The sequence below is a fragment of the Solanum lycopersicum genome, chromosome 7 (assembly GCF_036512215.1).
Source record: "Solanum lycopersicum chromosome 7, SLM_r2.1".
NCBI classification, from domain to species: Eukaryota; Viridiplantae; Streptophyta; class Magnoliopsida; order Solanales; family Solanaceae; genus Solanum; species Solanum lycopersicum.
The window spans coordinates 42,372,444-42,393,956 of record NC_090806.1 but is presented as its reverse complement, the minus strand read 5'-3'; the positions used below and the strand labels follow the sequence as shown (position 1 = coordinate 42,393,956).

The 21,513-nt window shown below is 36.1% G+C and overlaps 1 protein-coding gene across 1 annotated transcript; it reads left to right on the top strand.

The window, feature by feature from the left end:
- Positions 1 to 19,250: 19,250 nt before the first annotated feature.
- LOC138337438 (uncharacterized) lies at positions 19,251 to 20,297 on the top strand. Its single transcript, XM_069287348.1, has 2 exons — positions 19,251 to 19,433; positions 19,650 to 20,297. The coding sequence occupies exons 1-2, from the start codon at positions 19,251 to 19,253 to the stop codon at positions 20,295 to 20,297; spliced, it is 831 nt and encodes a 276-aa protein (XP_069143449.1).
- The last annotated feature ends 1,216 nt before the right edge of the window (positions 20,298 to 21,513 follow it).

Sequence of the window (21,513 nt, the reverse complement as noted above, 5' to 3'; positions counted from 1 at the left end):
TTAAATTTCACATTTAATCAAGTAAAGAAAGGAATTACCGGTTATCCAAAGTGTTAAGTAAACCTCGTAACTAGAAGCAGGCTTTCATAATATTTGAGTCAAGTCTAAAATTTGTAAAGAAAATGAAATTGAGCAAAGCACTGATAGACTAGCAATGAGCTTGTTCCTGCACATGTAAGCCTCATGAGATGAGTCTATTACCAAGGTTGATGAATCGTCTCTGTATGTCTCCTGGTCTTCAAACTATGTTGCCAACATAGGAGCTAGCCAATGGATTCTACCTAAGTGAGCTAGGTATGATGCGGTTTCAACTTGGCGGGAGATTCCACTTCTTTTTGGTGTAAGGAAGACACCAGATATAATGTTTATCTCACATTTTCTATGTTGGTCAAATACTAAAACAAAATTTTCAATTCACTTTAGCCGTGAACCACCTCTTTTTGGTGTCGGGAGTACACTAGACTTTGTTTCACATTAGCCGGTGCACCACCTATTTTCGGTGTGGGGAAGAAACTGGATTTCATGTTAGCTCATAAGATCTAAATTCACTTAATTGGTTAATCACCCCTTTTCGTTATGGGCAGACACTCGATTTCTTATTAGTTCACATGATCCTAATTCTAAAGATGTCGTTCAGAAAGAAAGAAAGAAAGAAAGAAGAAGAGATGTATGTTCTATGTGATCTAAGAATGTAAGAGCCTAAGAATATCAATCGTCAGTGTTTCATAACGATGAAGTTTACAGAAATAATGTGCATAGCCAATAATAATTTCTTTTATTATGAAAATGATCAAGGCCAAATAGAATTGGCTTATAATGACTTCTTTTATTATGCAGATAAAGGGGAGAATATTATAATGGAAAATCAATTTCCCACATTCTCCATAACATGAAAATGATTACATAAGTGACCTAGAAAATAAAGATTGTCTTATAAAGATTTCATGCCGAATCTAACAAGAATGAAAAAAATAACTTGTAGTAAGGGTAACCAAATCATTTCCTTAGTCTTTTGTATTACTTACTTGATTCATTGTAGGTATGAGACTACAATGAATCGAGACTACAATGAATCATTGCACCTGTAAGTAAAATATGAGATTAAATAAATCTTTTAACTACTCCACATGAAGAAGAAAAATATACAAAAAATAAAGTAAGAAAAAAAAACGGCTATCGGGTTTGGAGGAGTAATTTTAGATTTTTCATTCGACTTGTTCTAAAATTATGTTGATGATTCTAAGTTCTTATGTTCATATAGAAAATTAGTTTTCAGCTTTGAATGCATTAAAATACGTCATATGAATACAACAATTCACAAATAACTAATTAGGAAACTCTAGTGATGTCACTTTCAAAAAATGGCATGTTGTTATAGAAAGATCATACCTTGATCATGCATAGCCCTTATGCTTATGTGTGCATACACCCATAATTAGTACATCTGTGTACTAACCCTATACTATTATTATCTTTATAGGTGCAGGTCAGAGAGAAGATTCAAGACTAATCAAAGCGTTTTGCATTGTCGAGCTCCAGACTTTGGTTGGTCCTTTTGATGTTCGAAGATGCTACACTTATCATTTATTCTAATACTTTAGACATAGCTAGTGGATTTTGTCCCTAGCGTTTCTTTTTGGACCTTTATTTCAAAGCTTTTCACTAAGGCCGTTTTGGCAAACTTTTACATTATATATTGATCTGTTGATTTTAATTGACTCAATAATTGTAGATGGTTGTTTTAATTTAATCTTAATAGAATACTAATATATGTTGAAAATATGAAGTCTATGTATACTTCATTATGTTCTAAAAGTTTTAAATTTAACGCAAATTTTACTATATGAATGTGATGAAACATAAGAAGAGGCTTGTCTGGCGGCCTTCTAGATGTTAACGATGCTGGTTGCATTCGAATTCCTAAACCTAGGTTTGACAAACTTGGAATCTGAGCATTAGGTTAATTTCCTAGGAACTAAAGCTCAAAACAACCACGTTACGTAGTTTCTAACTTATGGTTGTGAAGCGCACCACTATCATGACATAGAGACTAGATGATGTAAATTATCTTCCTTCTTCTACTCTTTATCGTGCCGTGTGAAACTTTGAAATTTTGTGTCATTCTAGAATCAAATATTCTTCTTGTGTATACATCTAGAAAATGAAATAAAGGAGAAATACATGCAAAAGAGTCAAAGAAGTAGCTGCTGGAGGCAACCAAGATCCTCCTCAAGCCCTAGCAGTTGTAGTGCAAGTGCCTGTCAACCCAGTTGCATTGACGGATGGAGAAGTAAGAAAAGCACTTGTTCAGATGGCCCAAGACATCATGACTCAGGCACAACCTATCACAGCCTAGGCCAATAGAGAGGGTGCTCCCAGGGAGAACCCACATCTTAGCACCATGGCTAGCAGACTGAGGGACATCACTAGAAAGAATCCTAAATTTACCACGGGTCCAAGAACAATGAGGATTACGAAGAGTTTGTGGATGAGGTTCATAAGATATTATGTTATATAGATGTTAATGAAGAGGAAAAGGTAAAGTTGGCTGCTTAAAAAGTCAAAGACGTGGCTCAGGATGTGGTCAGATAGCCGAGCAGTAGGTTAAGTTCCCATCACTTGGGACATTTTCAAGACTACATTCCTGGAGAGGTTCTTTCTCATAGAGTAGAGAGAGGCTATGATTGAGGAGCATCAACCTACAATAGGGAGGTAATGCCAGTAAAAGAGTATTCCTTGAAATTTTGTAAGCTCTCGAAATATGCTTCTTCTCTGGTGTCCAATAGCAAGGATAAGATGCCCAGCCTAGCAAGAATCCGTGTGTTAAATGTATCAGAGAATCTGGAGAAGGAATGTTAGGAACCCATGTTGCATGAAAACATGGACCTTTGATGGTTGATGGTTCAGTCACAGCAAGTGGAGAGTCCTCGGAGAAAGAGAGGTAGAGAATACAAGAAGCCTAGAGCCTTTGATAAGGACTGTTCTAGCTCTTGTAGGAGTTCATTTGGAGTCCAGGACAAGCTCAAGTTAAAGAATGGGCACCAGCACTCAGGTGATCCTACTACTTCTAGGAACTCGAATGCCAAAGTGCACAAGTCTGGCCCTAAAAAGGGCAATGATATCAATGCCCAGCGTAGCAAGAAGCCGTGTGTTAAATGTGGAAGTATGCATAGAGGTAAGTGCATGTTAGGTACTAATAACTGCTATAGGTGCGGAAATAGGAGGCATATGGTTAGGGACTGCCCATAGATGTGAAATCAGGCAAGGAAAGATGCTCAACCTCGACCTAATCCTATTATCGAAGCTAACACTATCAAGAGGAACAAATTATATTCTTTAAAAGTTTAAGAGAACCAACACAAGTAAGTTGATGTGGTCATTGGTATGTTGCATGACTTCTCTTTTCCTTTGTATGAATTGTTAGATCCAGGATCCACTTTGTCATTTTTTACTTCTTTAGTAGCTAGTAAATGTAATTTGCTTCCTGAGATCTTACATGAACCACTTCTATTTAATACTCCTATAGGAGACAGTGTTAGGGCAGAAAGTGTAAATAGAGATTGGCCAATAATTGTTCTCAATAAATTTACTTATGCTAATCTAATAGAATTAACCATGCTTGAATTTTTATATAATTTTGGGTATGGATTGGCTTTATAAATATTGTGGTAGCATAGACTATTGAAACAGATTAGTAAGGTTTTAGTTTCCGAATGAGTTAGAGTCAGAATGGGAAGGGTGTAGTTCAAATCCAATAGGCCAAATAGTTTTCCATCATAAAGACAACAAGATGCTATCTAAAGGGTTAGGTGCAGATGAAAACCTTTCCTACGAAGAGGTTTCCGTTGAAATTTTAGATTGCTTAGTGAACTAGTAAGGGAACAAGGAGGTTGTCACCGTAAAGGTGTTATGGAGGAACCATGTTGCTAAGACAACAACATGGGAGGACAAGGCCGATATGAGATCCCTTTACCTCACTTATTCAGTTCTAGAGGGTACATATACTGTTTCTTAGTCCGATTTCATTAATGCGACTCTAAATCTTAGTGAAAATAGGTGTTTTTGGTGTTCTAAGTCCATAGCTATCTGTCTTACAGTTGCACTATATGAGTTAAAATGAGTTCATTCTTGCACTCATGCTGCTTTTTTTTGTATAGAGTAAACATGATTTTTGTGTTGCATGAGTTGTGATATGCAATAAGTTATGTGCGATTGAGAAGTGATTTCCTTAATCTCAAATATGAAGATTCATAAAAGTTTGAGTAATATGCATCATCCACATCAGAAATTTACAAAGAGTGAAGTTTCAAGTATGTTAATAAGTTTTCGAAATTACCCTCTTTGATTTAAAATGATATGTAGTTTCATTCAAGAACAAATGTTCCTATGGACGGGATAATGTAACATTATGGAAATATTACATGTCAAGTAAAAGCCGATAGGTCTTGAAGAATGTGTATTAAGGGTACATAGGCATCCCAATGCTCAATATTAATAAAAAGTGGGCATAGAATAGAAAATCTACTAAGGGGTATTAGCAAATATCTATATTAGCAAATACCTAAATAAGAAAAATAATGGGCATATTAGAAAATATTGTCTTAAAGGGTGTTAACCAACTTTCTAACATTAATGAGCTTATTTATGAAATGTAGCTTCAATGAAGATCCTAAGCTAAAAACATATATTTTCTAGTATTTGCACATTAGGTATGACACATCTAAGTGTCAAGCCTAGGCACCATAGACATGACCATTTAGAATGGGCATGTAGATTATGTAGAGCCCAAGGACATAGTAAGGATATTTGGTACAGTAAGTAAGCATTCCAAGTAAACCCCCAAGAAAATTTAGTTTGGAGAGTACACACAACAATAAATAAGTAGCAACACATGTGGAAGCACATGTGCAAATATTTGGTTAGGGTGGTTAGGGGAAAGCACACAATTGGGGGTAAATCCATTTGTGGATGAGATTACTTATCAGTTATAGGCTCTAACTAACTTACCTAAATATCTAACTAACCTATTACTTACCTAAATAAACTAACCAAGAGACCCAACTACCTAAGATACAACCGGGTTACTCTAACCTAGTAACTAGTTCAAGAAACATCCTAGTGTCTTACCTAGGATGGTCCAAAGGGTTTATTAAGGTCTTAACGACTTCGGGGTACTTTAGTAATTACCATAGGTCACCTAATTAATTAAATTAGAAATGTAATTAATTAACTTAAATAGTAAAACTGAAATCCTTTCACTAGACAAGTAACTAACTAAGAAACCTCCTAGTACCTAACTTAGGATGGTCCAAAGGGTTAGTTATGGTCTTAAAAACTTAGGGGTAATTTAGGTATTACCCTAGGTAATCTAATTTATTTAATTAGAAACTTAATTAATTAACTTAATTGGTAAAAACCTAAACCACTAAGAAATTTTGAGATATCAGTTAAGCCAAGTGCTCTTCTAATACTAGTCAATTTCAGAGGGAAATTTAGGTAATTAACAAATTTATTAATTTAATTAACTTAATTAATATAAATTTTAATATGTAAACATGAGTTCCTAAGACCTGAAACCCATAATAATTCACTTAGAAACGGAGCTCAAAGGCAACAAGCAAAAACGTAGAAAGACAAATGTTCTCTTAGGCGATTTAAAGGTATCCTTCAAGGGCTTCATGCAAGGTGATATTTGTAGATTCAATTCTACATGATGTATGGGTTTTCTCTCATGGAAATATTTCACCAATAGAATTTTCAAACTTTTGAATTCATGAATTTTGAAACTAGGGTCGCTTTCCAATGATATTGTTGGACGTCCATCTCCCTCGTTATTTGTGTTTTCTTTTCTTTATGTTTATAGATGTAATCTTGTACGTGTTGTTGGAATATGGTGCTAACTTATCATTAAGTATAGGTTGTTTATTTGTTAAATACTAATGAGTCATATATACTTGATTCATATGATTAAGGTATTAGTTTAATTAAATAAAGAATGATGTAATGCTTCATTGTGTTCGAGAATATGATGTTTGTTAAAAGCCTATTATTAAGTTATCTACTTTTGAATTTGACTTGCTTCCTAATGAGGGGATCATTATATTACATTTATGGGTTTAATTAATGTGGTTAGTGATAACATAATTAAAGTTGTACAAGTTAATGTTTGGTTTATGCCAATTAAATGGCTAACAATGTCTTGCCCAAAAAATGGAATGAATTGACTTTCAATATTGCTTTCAAAGTATGTTAGGAATATTGGCTAATGGTTAATGCAAACCCAATTAAGTATGACTGATATAACTTTGAATTCATAACCAAAGGTATTCTTGGTTTGTTAATGAATAATTAGGCATATATATACTTGATTCATATGATTAGTATATTAGTTATATGAAATAAAGAATTATGTAATGTTTAATTGTGTTCGATAATATAAAGTTTGTTAAAAGTCTATTGTGAAGTTTGCTACTGTTAATTGGACTTACTGCCTATTGGAGGGATCTTTATAATAAATTTATGGGATTAATTTATGTGGTTATTTATAACATAATGAAAGTTGTTAAAGTGAAATTTTGGTTTATTTCAATAAAAAGGCTAACAATGACTTGCCGAAAAAGTTGAAGAAATTGTCTTACAATATTGCTTCAAAGTATGATGTGAAGATTAGATAATGGTTAATATAAACACAATTAAGCATGACTAATTTAAATTTCAATTCATAACCAAGGGTATGCTAATCATTGGGACAAGTCCCAAGATAGCCTTTCCAAATGAACTAAGAACATAATAACTACGTTGAACAAAGTTCTTAACGTTTATAAAGAATGGTATAAAGATAGTAAAAGATATGAAACGAGTTAAGGTGAGTAATAACATCATTAAAAATCTTTAAATTATGAAAGTGACCAGATGGGGTGTTAAATAAACTTACACAAGTTTCACTTACACTTAAGACTACTATGTTAAAGATACTTACAAAAGATGGTGTTAATAATCGAGAGACAAGTCTAATTAACACCAAGATGATAATGTAAGGTTAAATACCACATTTAGTCAAGGAAATAGAGGGATGACTGGTTATCCAAAGAACTAATTAAACCTTGGCAAGCTTTCATAATGTTTGAGTCAAGTCTAAAATATGTAAAGAAAAACATTTGAGCAAAGCACCGATAGACTAGCAATGAGCTTCTTCCTGCACATTTAAGCCTCATGAGATGAGGATACAACCAAGGTTGATAAATTGTCTCTGTATCTTTGCTGGTCTTCGAACTATATTGCAAGCAAAGGACCTATCCAATGGATTCTACCTAAGTGATCTAGGTATGATGCGGTTTCACCTTGACCGGTAATTTCACCTTTTTTTGTATAAGGATGACACTGGATTTAATGTTTATCTCACATTGTCTATGTTGGTCAAACGCTAAAACAAAGTATTCGGTTCACTTTAGCCATGAACCACCTCTTTTTGGTGTAGGGAGTACACTGGACTTGGTTTCACTTTAGCTTGTGAACCATCCCTTTTTTGTGGGGGGAAAGACAATGGATTTCATGTTAGCTCAAATGATCTAGATTCACTTTGATCAGTGAATCACCCCTTTTTGGTGTGTGGCAGACACTGGATTTCAAGTTTGCTCACATAATCTTAATTCTAAAAAAGTCCTTAAGAAAGAAAAAAAGAAAGAAAGAATAAGATGTGTATGTTAAAGTGAAGCTAAGAAATTAAAAGCCTAAGAATATCAATCAACAGTTTGGATAAGGATGATGTTTTTAGAAAATAATGGGCATAGCCAGTAATGATTTCTTTTATTATAAAAATGATCAATGCCAAATAAAATTGGCTTATAATGACTTCTAATATTATGCAAATAAAGGGGAGTAAGATATAATGGCAAATCAATGTCCCACATTCTCCATAACATGAAAATGATGACATAAGTGACCTAGCCAATAAAGATTGGCTTATAAACATTTCATGTCAAATCTAACAACAATGAAAAGAATAAGTTGTAGTTAGGGTAGCCAAATCCTTTCCTTAGTCTCTTGGATTACTTAATTGATTCATTTTAGGTATGGGACTACAGTTATTCATTGCACTTCTAATTAAAATAGAAGATTAAACATATCTTTGAACTACTTAACAAGAAGAAGAAAAAAATTTTAAAAAATAAACTAAGTATAAAAAAGGGGCTCTCAGGTTTCGAGGAGTAAGTTTTTGAATTTTTGTTCGAGTTGTTATTAAATTATGTTGATGATTCTAAGGTCTTATGTTCATATAAGAAAACAGAGTTGTGTGCTTTGAATGCGATAAAATACGTCATATTCATACTAGAATTCACAAATAACTAAATAGGAAAGTCTACTAATGCCACTTTCCAAAAATAGCATGTTGTTAAAGGAAAATCTTTCCTTGATCATGCATACTCCTTATGTGTATGTGTGCATATACCCATACTTAGTACAAGTGTGTACTAACCCTATACTATTAGTATCTTTATAGGTACAGGTCAGAGAGAAGGTTGAAGACTCATCGCTGTTTGGATTATTGATCTCCAGACTATGGTAGGTACTCTTGATGTTAGAGAATCTACACTTATCTATCTAGCATAGTACTTTAGACATAGATAGTTGATGTTGTCCCTAGCGTTTCTTTTCAGACGTGTATTTCAAAGCTTTGTACAAAGGCCATTTTGGCAAACTATTACATTATATATTGATCTGTTGATTTAAATTTATTCATCAATTGTAGATGGTTGTTTAATTTGAGATTAGTAGAATACTAGTCTTTGTACAAAATATATTAAGTCTATGTATACTTCATTATGTTTTAAAAGTTTTATATTTTCCACAAATTTTACTATATGAATGTGATTAAAGCTAAGAATAGGCTTTTCTGTGACCTTTGAGAGGTTAACGATGACAGTTGTATTTTTATTCTTCAACCCGGGTGTGACATGCGCACAAGTAACTACTCGAGGTGGTAAAGAGACAATTGATCCACTAATGTTGGCTGCAATAGATTGTGGTATGAGAAAGAAAGACAATGTAATAGACGATAGTATAGAGTTGGGTGATGCAACAATGAAAGGAGAAAACTTATCTCAGAAATCGGTCCCCTTACCTCGACCACCACAACCATTTCCACAGAGATTGGTGAAGAAAATGGAAGATCGTAAATATCGCTAATTTATCACTATGTTGAAGCAACTTTCAATAAATGTTCCATATATTGAAGATCTATAGAAAATTTCATGATGTGTTAAGTTTATGAAACACATGATAACAAAGAAAAGTTTGGTTAGTTTTGAAGAGGACGACATAATATAGCAATGTAGTGCTATTGCTACAAGGTATTTTGTGCAAAAAAAGGTGTATCCGGGTGCCTTGACTATATCATGTACAATTGGGTTGCTACACTTCTCAAAGGCATTTTATGATCTTGGTGCAAACATAAATCTCGTGCCACTGTCCATTTAAATGAAGTTTGACTTGGGGGACCCAAAGAATACCACAATGCGGTTACCGATGGCTGATTGAATTGCGAAGAGGCCCATAGGTCTACTCCATGATGTCTTGTGAAATTGGAGTCTTTCATCTTTTCGGTGGAATTTATGATTCTTGACTATGATGTTGGTTTTGAGGATCCCATTATCCTACGGAGGCCCATCAATTACACTGTGTGTGCATTTGTCTGTATGGAAAAAGGGAAGATGAAGTTCAGTTTGAAGAAGGATGAAGCAACTTTCTATATTTGTAGGTCCATGATGAAAGGTGGCGAGCTCTATCTTCTATAACCTACGGAGTTGAAATTATATTTGAATAGCAAATTAAAGAGTGGATCGGTGTTCAGAACTGACAACTGTCATCATGATTTACACATTGATTGTATTGAAGAGTATAATGATTAGGCGACATCACTTTAAAGAAATGAATATCGATCAAAGTCAAAGAAATTTGAGGTGTAATGTATTGCGAGTCTCCACATGCAAGACCAACTATTATGGAGGCACTGAAGTTCGACCATAAGTTTCTACTACCATATTTGAGGTTTGCATTTTTGGGTAGAGATTACATTTTGCTGGTGATTATTGCAGCACACTTAAATGGCATCAAGTAGAGTGCTTTGTGGCGGTGTTGATGAGGTTCAAGCAAGCTATTGGATGGACTTTTGTGGATACTATTGAAATCCCCCCCGGTATTTTGTTCCTACAAAATCTAACTCATGCTAGATCACAAACTAGTCTTAAGCACCAAAGAAGGATGAATACACTTATGCAAGAAGTAGTTAAAAATAGCTCATCAAGTGTTTAAATTTTGGAGTCATTTATCCTATTGCGGGCAGAAGTTGGGTGTGCCTTGTTCAATGTGTGCCTAAAAGGTTGGGATGACAGTGGTACCTAATGAAAGGTACGAGTTTGTTCCTATATGGCCCTTGATCGTATGGAAAGTGTACATGGACTACCGGAAGTTGAATGCTTAGATATAAAAGGACAATTTTCCCATGCCTTTTATGGACCAAATGTTAGGCATAGGAAGGGTTTGGTACTATTTTTTAAGCGTTTTTCAGGCTTCAACTAGATCTCTATTGCCCTCGAATACCAAGCAAAAACCACCTTCACTTGTTCTTATGGTACTTTTGCATTCAAAAGGATGTCATTTGGGTTATGTAATGCGCTTACAACCTTCCACCATTTTATGATGTCGATATATTCTTATATAGTGGAGGTAACTATTAAGTTGTTCAAGGATGATTTTTTTGTGGTTGGCAACTCCTTTGATTGGTGCTTAAAATATCTAGCCGAGGAACTCAAGACATGTCTAGAATGCGTTTTATTGGTAAATTGGGAGAAGTAACACTTCATTTTGAAAGAAGGTATAGTGTTGGGCCATTGGATTTTAAAAAATGAGATAGAGGTTGATCGGGCCAAAGTTGAGGTGATTGAGAAGCTTTCACCACCAATATTCGTCAAGGGTGTGAGAAGTTTTTTTGGGCATGATATATTTTATCGAAATTTTATAAAGGATTTTCCAAAAATTGCTCATCTATTGTGCAAATTTCTAATGAAAGATTGTTAGTTCTATTTTGATGAGTCTTATCTAAGAGCAATTGGAGAGTTGAAAGGGAAGTTTGTTTCTGCACCTATTAATATTTCACAAGATTTGGGTGAGCCATTTGAGGTTATCTGTGTTTAAAGAGGTATTGCACTCGGTGTTGTATTGGGGCAAAGAAAATAAAAAATCCTTCATGCTAATTACTATACGACTAAAGCCCTGAATAAAGCCTAAAGAACTACATTGTAACATAATAGGAACTTCTATAAGTGGTTTTTGCATTAGAGAATTTTCTATCCTATTTGATTGGCACGAGGTTTATAGTTCATATCGACCATTCTACATTGAGGTATTTGATGATGAAGAAGGACGTGAAGCCAAGGTTTATCATATGGGTATTCTTTCTTCAAGAGTTTAATTTTGAGGTGAAGGATCGAAAGACGACAAAAAGTCAAGTGGCCGATCATTTTTCTTGATTAGGGGATGAAGCTATGATCAAATTGGGGGAAGATGCAAAATTAATTATGCGTTTCTAGTTGAACATATATTGGCCACTTGTTTTGTCTGATCTTTTGGTTCGCAAACATTGCTAACTATTTTTCAAGTCATTTAGTCACATCGGATTTACCATTCCATCATAGGAAAAACTTCTTATACAATGTGAATAAGTTCTTTTGGGTTGAGCCTTACTTATATTGGAGTTGTGCCAAATGGATTATTCGTTGTGGTGTGCCTGAGGTTAAAAAATTGAGTGTCGGTGAGATGTGTCATCATTGTGGTATTCGAACTGCGCACAAGATCTTGCAATGTGGGTACTATTTGTCCCACCATCAACCAAGATGCTCTTAAGTTCACTCAATCATATGATCATTGCTAACGAGATTGAGGGATTTCAAGGAGGCAAGAGATTCCATGAATCTCATTCTAGTGATTGAATGATTTGATATTTGGGGCATTGCCTTCATGGGCTTGTTTGTGAGTTCTTGTGGACTGAAGTATGTTCTTGTAGCGGTTTACTAGTTGTCAAAATGGTTGAAGCAATTGACCTCCCAAACAATGAAAGGAGGAAAGTCACCGCATTCTTGAAAAAGAATATCTTCTCCATATTTTGTACACCTAGGGCCATTCTTAGCGACGGAGGTTCTAACTTTTCTAATAAATTATTCAAAGCGCTGTTGGAAAAATATGGTGTTTGCAAAAATATGGCTACTCCTTACCACTTACAGACTAATGAGCAAGTTGAAGTGTCCAACCATGGGATCAAACAGATTCTGATGAAAATATGAATGCCAATAGAACTGATTGATCGAGGAAGCTAGATGATGCTCTTTGTACCTACCAAAGTTCCTACAGAACTCCCATCGGTATGTCTCCATACAAAGCTTATATATGGGAAGGTTTGTCTATTACCGGTCAAGCTAGAGCATAAGGCTTTGTAAGTAATGAAGAGACTCAACTTGGATTGGGTAGGAACGTCAAATCAGAGGTTACAATCGTTGAATGTGCTTGATGAGTTTTGCCAAAAAGACTATGAAAGTTCATTCATCTAGAAAGAGGATATGATGAGGTATCATGATCAAAGAATAGAAAAGAAAGAATTACATGTTGGTGCTCTTGTGCTTCTATTCAACTCTAGGATGCGCTTATTTTCACAAAAACTTAAGTCCAAATGAAGATGGAAATTGTTCATCACCAAAGAGTTCCCACATGGAGTAGTCATGATGGAAAACAAGGATGGAACAAGGTTCACAATCAATGGACAAAGGATTAAGATATAATTGGGTATGCGAAAAGTGTTCATTAAGTGGTTGAGGCCTACTATTTTAAGAAAATGTGAGTAATCAAGCGGATGCGTCATACCGCACAGTTAAATCAAGCGTTTCTTGGGAGGCAACCTAAAGTGTACACTGTAGCCAACGATAGGTTTTGTTCTCCGCAGAGAAACAATTTTTATTGTGTTTTCTTTATCTAGGTCATTCATTTTCTTTTTTCGTTGTGCGCTAATGTTGGATAAAGATTAGAATAGGGTCCATTTCTAAAACTTGTCCAAAAAATAATTGTCGAGTAATGATTACATGTTCAAGTGGACAAATCAGAATTTGCAGAAATGGTTTAGTGCAAAGGTCTACGAACCCCATCGACATTCCGTCAGTCAATTAACAGACTGTGAATTACATCTGTAGATTCCAGGTATGTTTGAAACTTCTTTTAAGTATAAGATTGATCGATGGTCCTCGATCGATCCATGGCCCATGAACAAGGTCCTGTCGATTAGTCTGTCAGTGAACAGACCCGACTCGGCCACCAATATTTAAAACCTAAACATTCAAATCCTTCCCACTTTCCATTTTTCTCAAATTTTTTTACCATAATCATTACCCATTATTATCATCCAGCCTAAATCACTCTCCAACCCATTATCACATCTCTAAAATTCTTCTGCCATCTCACTTTCCTCATATCCCAAACATGTCTCTAAAAAATTCTCTATCTTTTCATCCCCAAAAGTCCACTGATATGGTTTGGCGAGCATCAGCTTCTTCGTTGAATTGCACATCATTGTAGGCACAAGATCACACTAAACTTAATGTCCTTTAAGGTAAATTCTACTTCATGTAAATCTAAATTCGTGTTCAAAGTTTAATATAGGAAGTCGGGAGTTGGGATCTTGACCTTGGGATTGAATTAACTAACAATACACGTTAATAGTTTAGTAGTGATTACCGTTGGTGTGATGGATAGCGATTGTATAGCATCTTAGCTTCTCTAAATATGTGTATCTAATTCCACTTGTCAGTTCCAACCTAGGGTTCTTACTTTATACACATTTGTGTAAAAATATTGTACGAAATTGGAATGCTAAGAATGACTAACTAGTATAGGTTATGTTGAAATACATGAATAGACTATATTGTTTCTAAAATTTGTTCGTAAAAATAAGAATTTGAACAGAAGATGGACTCCAATCTAGCACGTGCCTCAGTCACGAGACCTAGTCTAAAAATCGGCGTTCAATCAACAAACCATCAATCGGGTCCATAGTTATACATGCACACAAATAGGTACAAGTGCAAAATGACAGATGTGGACTACGGTCCATCGATTGATCGACAGGCTGTTCTGTAGATCGATCGTTTCAATATAGAGTATGTTTTAACCGATCGATACCACGAAAGCATTCCACGGACTGTCGATGGGGCCCGTCAAGATGAAACTGCACCTTATGAAAAAAATTTATCATTTCTTTGTTTATTATTGTTACTGTTTCGTGTCCTACAACTATTTTTAGATTTTCATTAAGCTTTTTTATCACTAAAAATATTCCTCATGCACCGTGGCACCCAAGAGGAAAGTGGTCTACTCAAAGAGGAGCAAATCAAAGTTTGTCGCCCCATCCTTTCGGCTAATTAATGATCACAACGACTCGAAGAGACACCCATCCTACGTCCTCCGAGCACTAGACCACTAACTACAGCATCCCGAATCACTAGTGCACCTCAAGAAGATGTTTACCAACGTAGTGAATGCCTCCCAATATTATGTGGAGCATAGACTGATTGGCTGAACAATTAGGGATGCCTCCTGTTCAGAAGGAGCCTCAATATTTGGCTCTGAGTCTTCCACTGCTTCAGTATTAAGGTATGTCCAATCTTTAGGGTCATTGTTGGCTAATGCATGCGGTTCCAACCCTTAGGGAGCCATTGGATTAGGGGAATACTAATAACAATCCTCGTCTGTTGACGCAACCAGCTCTAGAGTTGCACCTGCACACAAAAACATATGACCCCACCCACGAGTAGATGAACAAAATAGGTGGTGTGTTGACTGTGAATGGAAAGTCTATAGTTATTACAAGACAATAATTAGAAGGGGTCGATGGCACAACTAATCGCTGTGGAACGACAAGTCCTCACAAAAATCCTACATACAGTGTGACAAAGGTGCAACGATTATTCAACCTCCACAGGTGTGACTGGATTGAACAGGGCCTATACACGTACAACAAGGATATTGTGTGGGAGTTTTATATTTCCTATGCTGCCACTATGTGAGGGTCTACTGACAAAAGGGCAAAACCCGTGAAACATGACCTTCTCACTTATAGATTGGTCTGAGACTGCCAGATAAACTTCTCGCAAGCTACCATCCACAGATTTCTCTACTGCCACGTCACTGGTCAAGACTAGAGTATTAACACCACATAGTTTGATTATAGTGGACATAATCAATACATGTGATTTTCAAACGAGTGTCGAGTAGTGGGAGGCGGTAAAAATATGGCTACAAAAATATATCGCTACAAATGGTGAGGGGGATGACTGGGTCATAGCACCCCGAGGTATTGTACGTAAGTCAACACTAAAAATTGTGGACAATTCTTTGTGTTGTTAGTTGGAAAAAGAGTATCTCTTAAAATGGCAAAAAATGTACTCACGTGGGACAGGGCATTCACGATGACAATGCTAATAGAAATATTGGGGTTAATTTTTCAAAGATGAAGGCTGAAAAACATGAGCAGTATTTTATGACATCCCCTAGTTACCCATTTCCGTGTTGATCTTTTAGATGTGCAATAACACTGGAGCGCCAATCTGCCATTGTGATATACTCATTCAATAGCAGATGCTGCGGAGCGCATTAAAAAGAGGGTAGCCAAGCAGACGGAGCAGCAGATTCAGGCGGTTCATTAATGCCTAGATGCATTTGATCTATGAGTTCTAGCACGACCAGCACCTACCAGAGATCTCACTCTCATTCTGACAAAGTGTCTAGATTATGAGTAGATGTTGATTCTATCTTCAAGATGTGAGAGACATAGTTGATGCATGACATAGTTGATGCATGACCATTCTGAGCTCGTAGAAGATACTAGTCTTGAGGCATTGTGCAAGCACCGGGAAAAGGCTAGAAGGGCCTCGATCATGGTAGAAGAGTTATGCCAGATGAGAGTGCAAGAGTGAGTTGTAGGGGAATCGAGTTAAAGGCCCTTGAGAGGAGCAGTGCACACTACTGATGGTGGGGATAGAGCGTTTGGTAGGACTAATTATGATGTCATCCATGGAGATGTGGGAACTACAAATGATGATAGAATTGCTGACCCTACGACCTCCAAGAAATTGTACCCCTCTCTCCCCCCCCTCCACTTGATTATACGTCTTCGGAGAAATGACCCATATGTTAACTTCACAAACCATTGTGTTCTCTATGATTTATTGTGCATTGGAGACAATTTCACTCTCTTATGTTGGGGTGGGGGTAAATGGAATATGATAGGGTTAACTTTGAGTAGCCTACGTCACGATCATCTTTTAGGGTTTTCTTGCATGTGTTCTTTTTCGCAAAGAAACTGCTAATTTTTTTGTTAAACAGGCATGTACTAGTAAGTGTATGTGTGGAAGCATAATTTATTGAAGAATGATCGCTAAAAAACTTAATATAAGTTGAGCCATGTCAAATAGCACTGCTTACATGAATAGGATCAAGAGAAGTTGAATGAGTGATTTCTAAAATATTACTTGAAAATGTACCAACTACAGTACCTGTACTAAAACATAAACTGTGAATTCTTATAATCTTATAATTCAATGATGTGGCAAGTGAGTACAAGATTATTTGATTGTTCAACAGTTGGTGCCTACTTAAAACTTGTCTTGTTAGTATTTCTAACGGAATATGCTCAAGAAGCTCGGAAGTAATCATATACCCTTGTTCAAAATAGTTCATAATTAACCTAAAAAGAGGATGAACAAATATTTGAATGTCCCGTTGATTCAAATACATTGAGACTTTAATGGACCATTTCTTTCTAACTCAACAACTCACCTTCCCAAGGTAAATTTTTTTGCCCCAATCCCTCCTTGGACATATGCACCTCTAATTACACCAAAAGCCTAAGTTGAGGAGGAGTAATGCAAAAGTGAACTCGTCTTTTCCATGTCTTTACATCGGGTATTGTGCACCTCAACTCGTGGAAAATCCGTGAATTGAGGGTGGCTATGATGAGACAAGACACAAAAATGGGTGTGAAAAGAGTTTGATGTTGTAAAGAAAAGCATAACTACGAGAATGATTTTACATTGTAAAAATGAATGAAAAATTTAAAAGACAAAAACCCGGATTTAAATGAAAAAGAAAAAATAAGAAAAAGAGAAGAAAAGAGTGTTGACTAAAATACTAAAAAAATGAAAGTCACACCTAAGGCTAAAATGAGCAATGTAAAGAATTAAAAAAAATAGGGCATCAAAACAATAAGAAGAGGTTAAAAGCCTCGTTGTAACATAAAGAAGGGTAGATAGTCACTAAATGTACACAAATATACCACACTTGACTGTGAACGTACATTACAAGTGAAGAATGTTTTACCGTGATGCTAGAGACTACTTTGGTGAACATGAGCAGTGAAGATAAGGGCAAGCCTTTGACGTTGAGAATTAACTGTATATGAATTCATTCCTAAGCATGCGTGTTGAAATATATCCTAGCACCCAAAATTCATAATCACTTTGTGAAAATTAAGGATTTTTTTTTCAAGTGTGGGAACTTGTTACATTATGATAAAATTGGTACCTTGGTTATAGGAAAACAGTGGAGGTATTTGTTGAATGGTAAATTCGTGCCATCTATGATCCACATGAGTTAGTTTATCGAGATTGAGGTGTAGGACTGCACTAGATTAAAAAAGAGGCGGGATAGATACCTATGTTGTCTCTCGAGCTTAAGTTACTTGCTTCTATACAAGTGTTGTTTAGGGTCATAGTGTATCGCTTGCTGACAAACAACGAATGTATGTTAAGGTTGTTGGTGTACCGTGGAGTGCATGGTAATACATTTCACTAAGAAGTTGTATGTTTCTAGATACTTTTTGTATTGGTTTGAACATGTTTCGTGTCCAGACTTGCAAGAAAGAGGTTAAAGCATAAAACAACATAGACAACTGAAAAACATGCTAAAATATACCTACTAAGGTGATCGATGGCTCGTGAGTGGTCTCATAGATGGAAGTCACATGCCTGAACAAAACATTCCTTATCTGAATTTCTTTTTAATTAAGATTATGTTTTATAGGCATTAAACCCCGTTATTGGGGTTAGATACTACTACCCTTGTTCTAGTTTACGTTTTGGAGATTTTGTTTTGCAACTTTTAGCAAAAAATTCATATTCGGATTTTGTTTTGAAGCTTTTGGTTTTCCATTCAAATGAAATTTGTGGGTTTATTATCCTTAATGTTTAATTTAATCATTTCTTCATCTATCAATATGAATTGTGTTCTTGATAACATTGGTAACAAATACACAACTAGGTTTTTGGGAACAATGAGGGATTAACAAAGCATTACTAGTAAAAATGCAATTTATTAATAGTGTTTCTACATGTATAGATAATTCTTACGTCTAAAAGTATTTTTATTGAGTTCCACTTTAGAACTTGCCTTGATTCTACTAGCCGGACGAAGGAGGTAGTTAATAAGAAAAGAATTATCAACACAGATTTAGTGTGATACTATCTAGCAGGATAGTTTCGATTTCTGCGCATCAATAACTAAGTCATATATCGATATGAGACTTGCTAGAAATCCTCTGAAAAAATTTTAATATCGCTCTCTCTTCAGACGCTCCCGCCTACTGTTACAACGGCTACAGAAATATCTGAAACGCGCACTGCTACGCTGGCGCGTGCACCGCCGGTGGACCTCCAAAAAACACTGGAACAAAGCCAAATAGGGCGCCATGAAGATGGCAACAAACCCAATATGACACGCACCATGATTCATCTCTCAATTCCTCGTATTCAATAGATACAGATGTGAAGAATGCTGCTTTTTCAGAGGAGTTTGATCGAGAACGAGAAAATATTTCTTCAGGGATTTCTATGTGGAATCGAGGAAAATCGATAGTGGAACTAGATAATACTACTCACGATCTACATACTACTCAAAAATCAATCGATTCCACTTTACCAATTGACAGCAATCAAGAAATGAATTTGGTGAGAATCCCGAGGGAATCGCCTGGTCTGCGCAGTTAAATTCGAGCAACTTTGAGCCAATCTTGTAACGTATTGAGTACTGGGGTTTACCCCGCTGTTGATAAGTAGCATCCCACTGAAATTTCAAGCAAAAGAGGCGGGGGAATCTCCAGCGGTGAGAAGTCTATCGTAGGAGAAGCTCAAAACACCGAAAACCATAGAAACTCGATAATGGGGACTAACTTTCAATCTATTGACGTTCAGTCAGCAGATTCTTCTAAAAATACTGAAGGAAGAAACAACTTCAACAACAATTCGTTATCCCACTATGATTCTACACTCAAACTGCAACAGGGGAGTCAAGATAATGAAGAACATGAATTTGTCTCTAGTCGAAATGCAGAACAACACAATGTGTGGTAGGTTCAAGAAATTCGAACACCAACAATGGGAGAAGGAAGAAAGACACAACCTGGGGGAATTTTGATTGAGAAACAGGATACTACCAGCCACAACATGAAGTTGCATACAACGGCCTCATCGAATTCTGAACAATCCTCAAACTTTTCCTTTGGAATTATAGGTAACTCATCCTATATAACTCCTCACATTATTGTTGATGCTTCATAGGTCAGGCCAAATGAAGATGACAAGGGAGAAGAGAAAGGTCAAACACAGCCTCAAAGGCAGGAACATGCAAGTCACAAAACACAACCTGCAGGCATGGAAATGCAGCAAAGAACAAATGATCAAAAGAATGTTGCAAATGGTAAGGAAAGCCAACAAATTCACAAACAAAGCTCAACTCAGTCTAAAAGACAGGAAAACAGTCAACAAGGAGAAACAAATTCAGAAAATCAAAGCAACGGGACAACCATGGATTTCAAAAGCAATTTCCCAAAGATCTCCAACAACTACACTAGGTATGACCCTAACTCTCAGATAGATAGAAATAAACAGATGAACAATGCTGCGCAAGGAAATGCTAGACCTCCTAACATCCAACAACAAGGGCAAAACATTAGTAACAATGTTAAACAGGGTAAAATTTCAGAACCTGCTACATACACTGTTGTTCAATCCTTTGCAGCCCACTTGAGGTATAATCAGTCTAAGAATGAGATCCCAATTGTGTTGAATGACCCCATACATACTACTAAACAAGGGTATCCTGCTGTGCTCTTAGATGAAAATGACTATTATGTGAAATTGGCTGAATGTTGTAAGTATACAGTGTGGGAAAATTCACAAATAAATGCCCAAAATGGAGTTGGTTAGAAAGAGCTTTACCCTTCAAACTCAAATTACTGGAGGGGTGAAGATTACTCACTTTAACTCTAGGCATGTGTATATTGATCTTGATAATGAATTCGATTATCAAACTGTGTGGACAAAATTGAGGATGACTATTGAAGGGCAGTTCATGAGAATTCAAGCTTGGACCCCTGATTTTACCCCCGAGGAAGAGACTCCTATTGTTCCTATTTGGGTTGACGTGCCAGGCTTTCCATGGCATTGTTATAATAAAGTTCTATTGACTACTATCTTGGAATCTGTCGGAAAAGTCGTGTATCTAGATTCTCCGACTTCTCAAAAGACTAGAGGTAGCACTACTAGGGTGAAAGTTCAAATTTATATCACTAAGAAAAGGCTCAACATGTATGGTTGGGATTAAAAAAATCAGACCCCAACAAGGGGAGATGGTTAAAGGTTCAATACGAAGGTATCCCCGACTATTGTATGTATTGTAAATATCAAGGGCGTATGGATTATGATTGCACTATAAAAAGAAGAGATGAAGAGGTGAACAAGAGGAAAGAAATGGAGTCTGAAAAAATAGATAAATCAAGAGGAGATCAGAATCAAGGTTGAGATGTAATACAGGAAAATGTTAAGCAAAATCAAAAGAAAACAACCAAGAAGGAAAAAAACAAGAGACCAGAAATCAGGGTGAATGAAATTATGTTCAAGAAATTTCAGAAAAAGAGGAGTAGTGGAAGACACAAAGAAGAAAACAATTAAAAAACTTGGAGCAAGTTGAACCCAAAACAGCATGGAGAGCACGCTCACCACAATACAAGAAAGTCATTGATGACAGCCAGCTGGCAGCAGGTATACCTCCTTCCATTACTACTCATAACTTTAATAGTGACTTAGAAGTGCAGGAGCAGGCTGTTTAGGAGCTGCAGGTGGACACATCAGGAAAGAAAGGTGCTGCAGACAGCAATATCAACCAAATCCAAGAGCCAGTTACTGCATCACCACCAACAACACAAACAACAAATGTCCAAAACCTGCACATGGACAATTCAGAAAGGAAAGGGGATGCAGACAGTGATACACAACAAAATGAAGAAACAAATATTGTTTCACCATCAACAAATCAATGAACAAACTTGCAGCAACATCAAACACAACTCACACAAGCCAATAATAACAAGAGAACAAGTTTTGAGTTATCTCTACCCATACCCCAGCAATCCCCTGTAAATGT

Excerpts from the sequence above, each read along its gene's own strand:
- LOC138337438 (XM_069287348.1), top strand. The coding sequence starts at position 19,251 with ATGGGGACTAACTTTCAATCTATTGACGTTCAGTCAGCAGATTCTTCT. Across the intron at positions 19,434-19,649 it reads GAAATGCAGAACAACACAAT|GTCAGGCCAAATGAAGATGA; the intron begins GTGTGGTAGGTT and ends GATGCTTCATAG.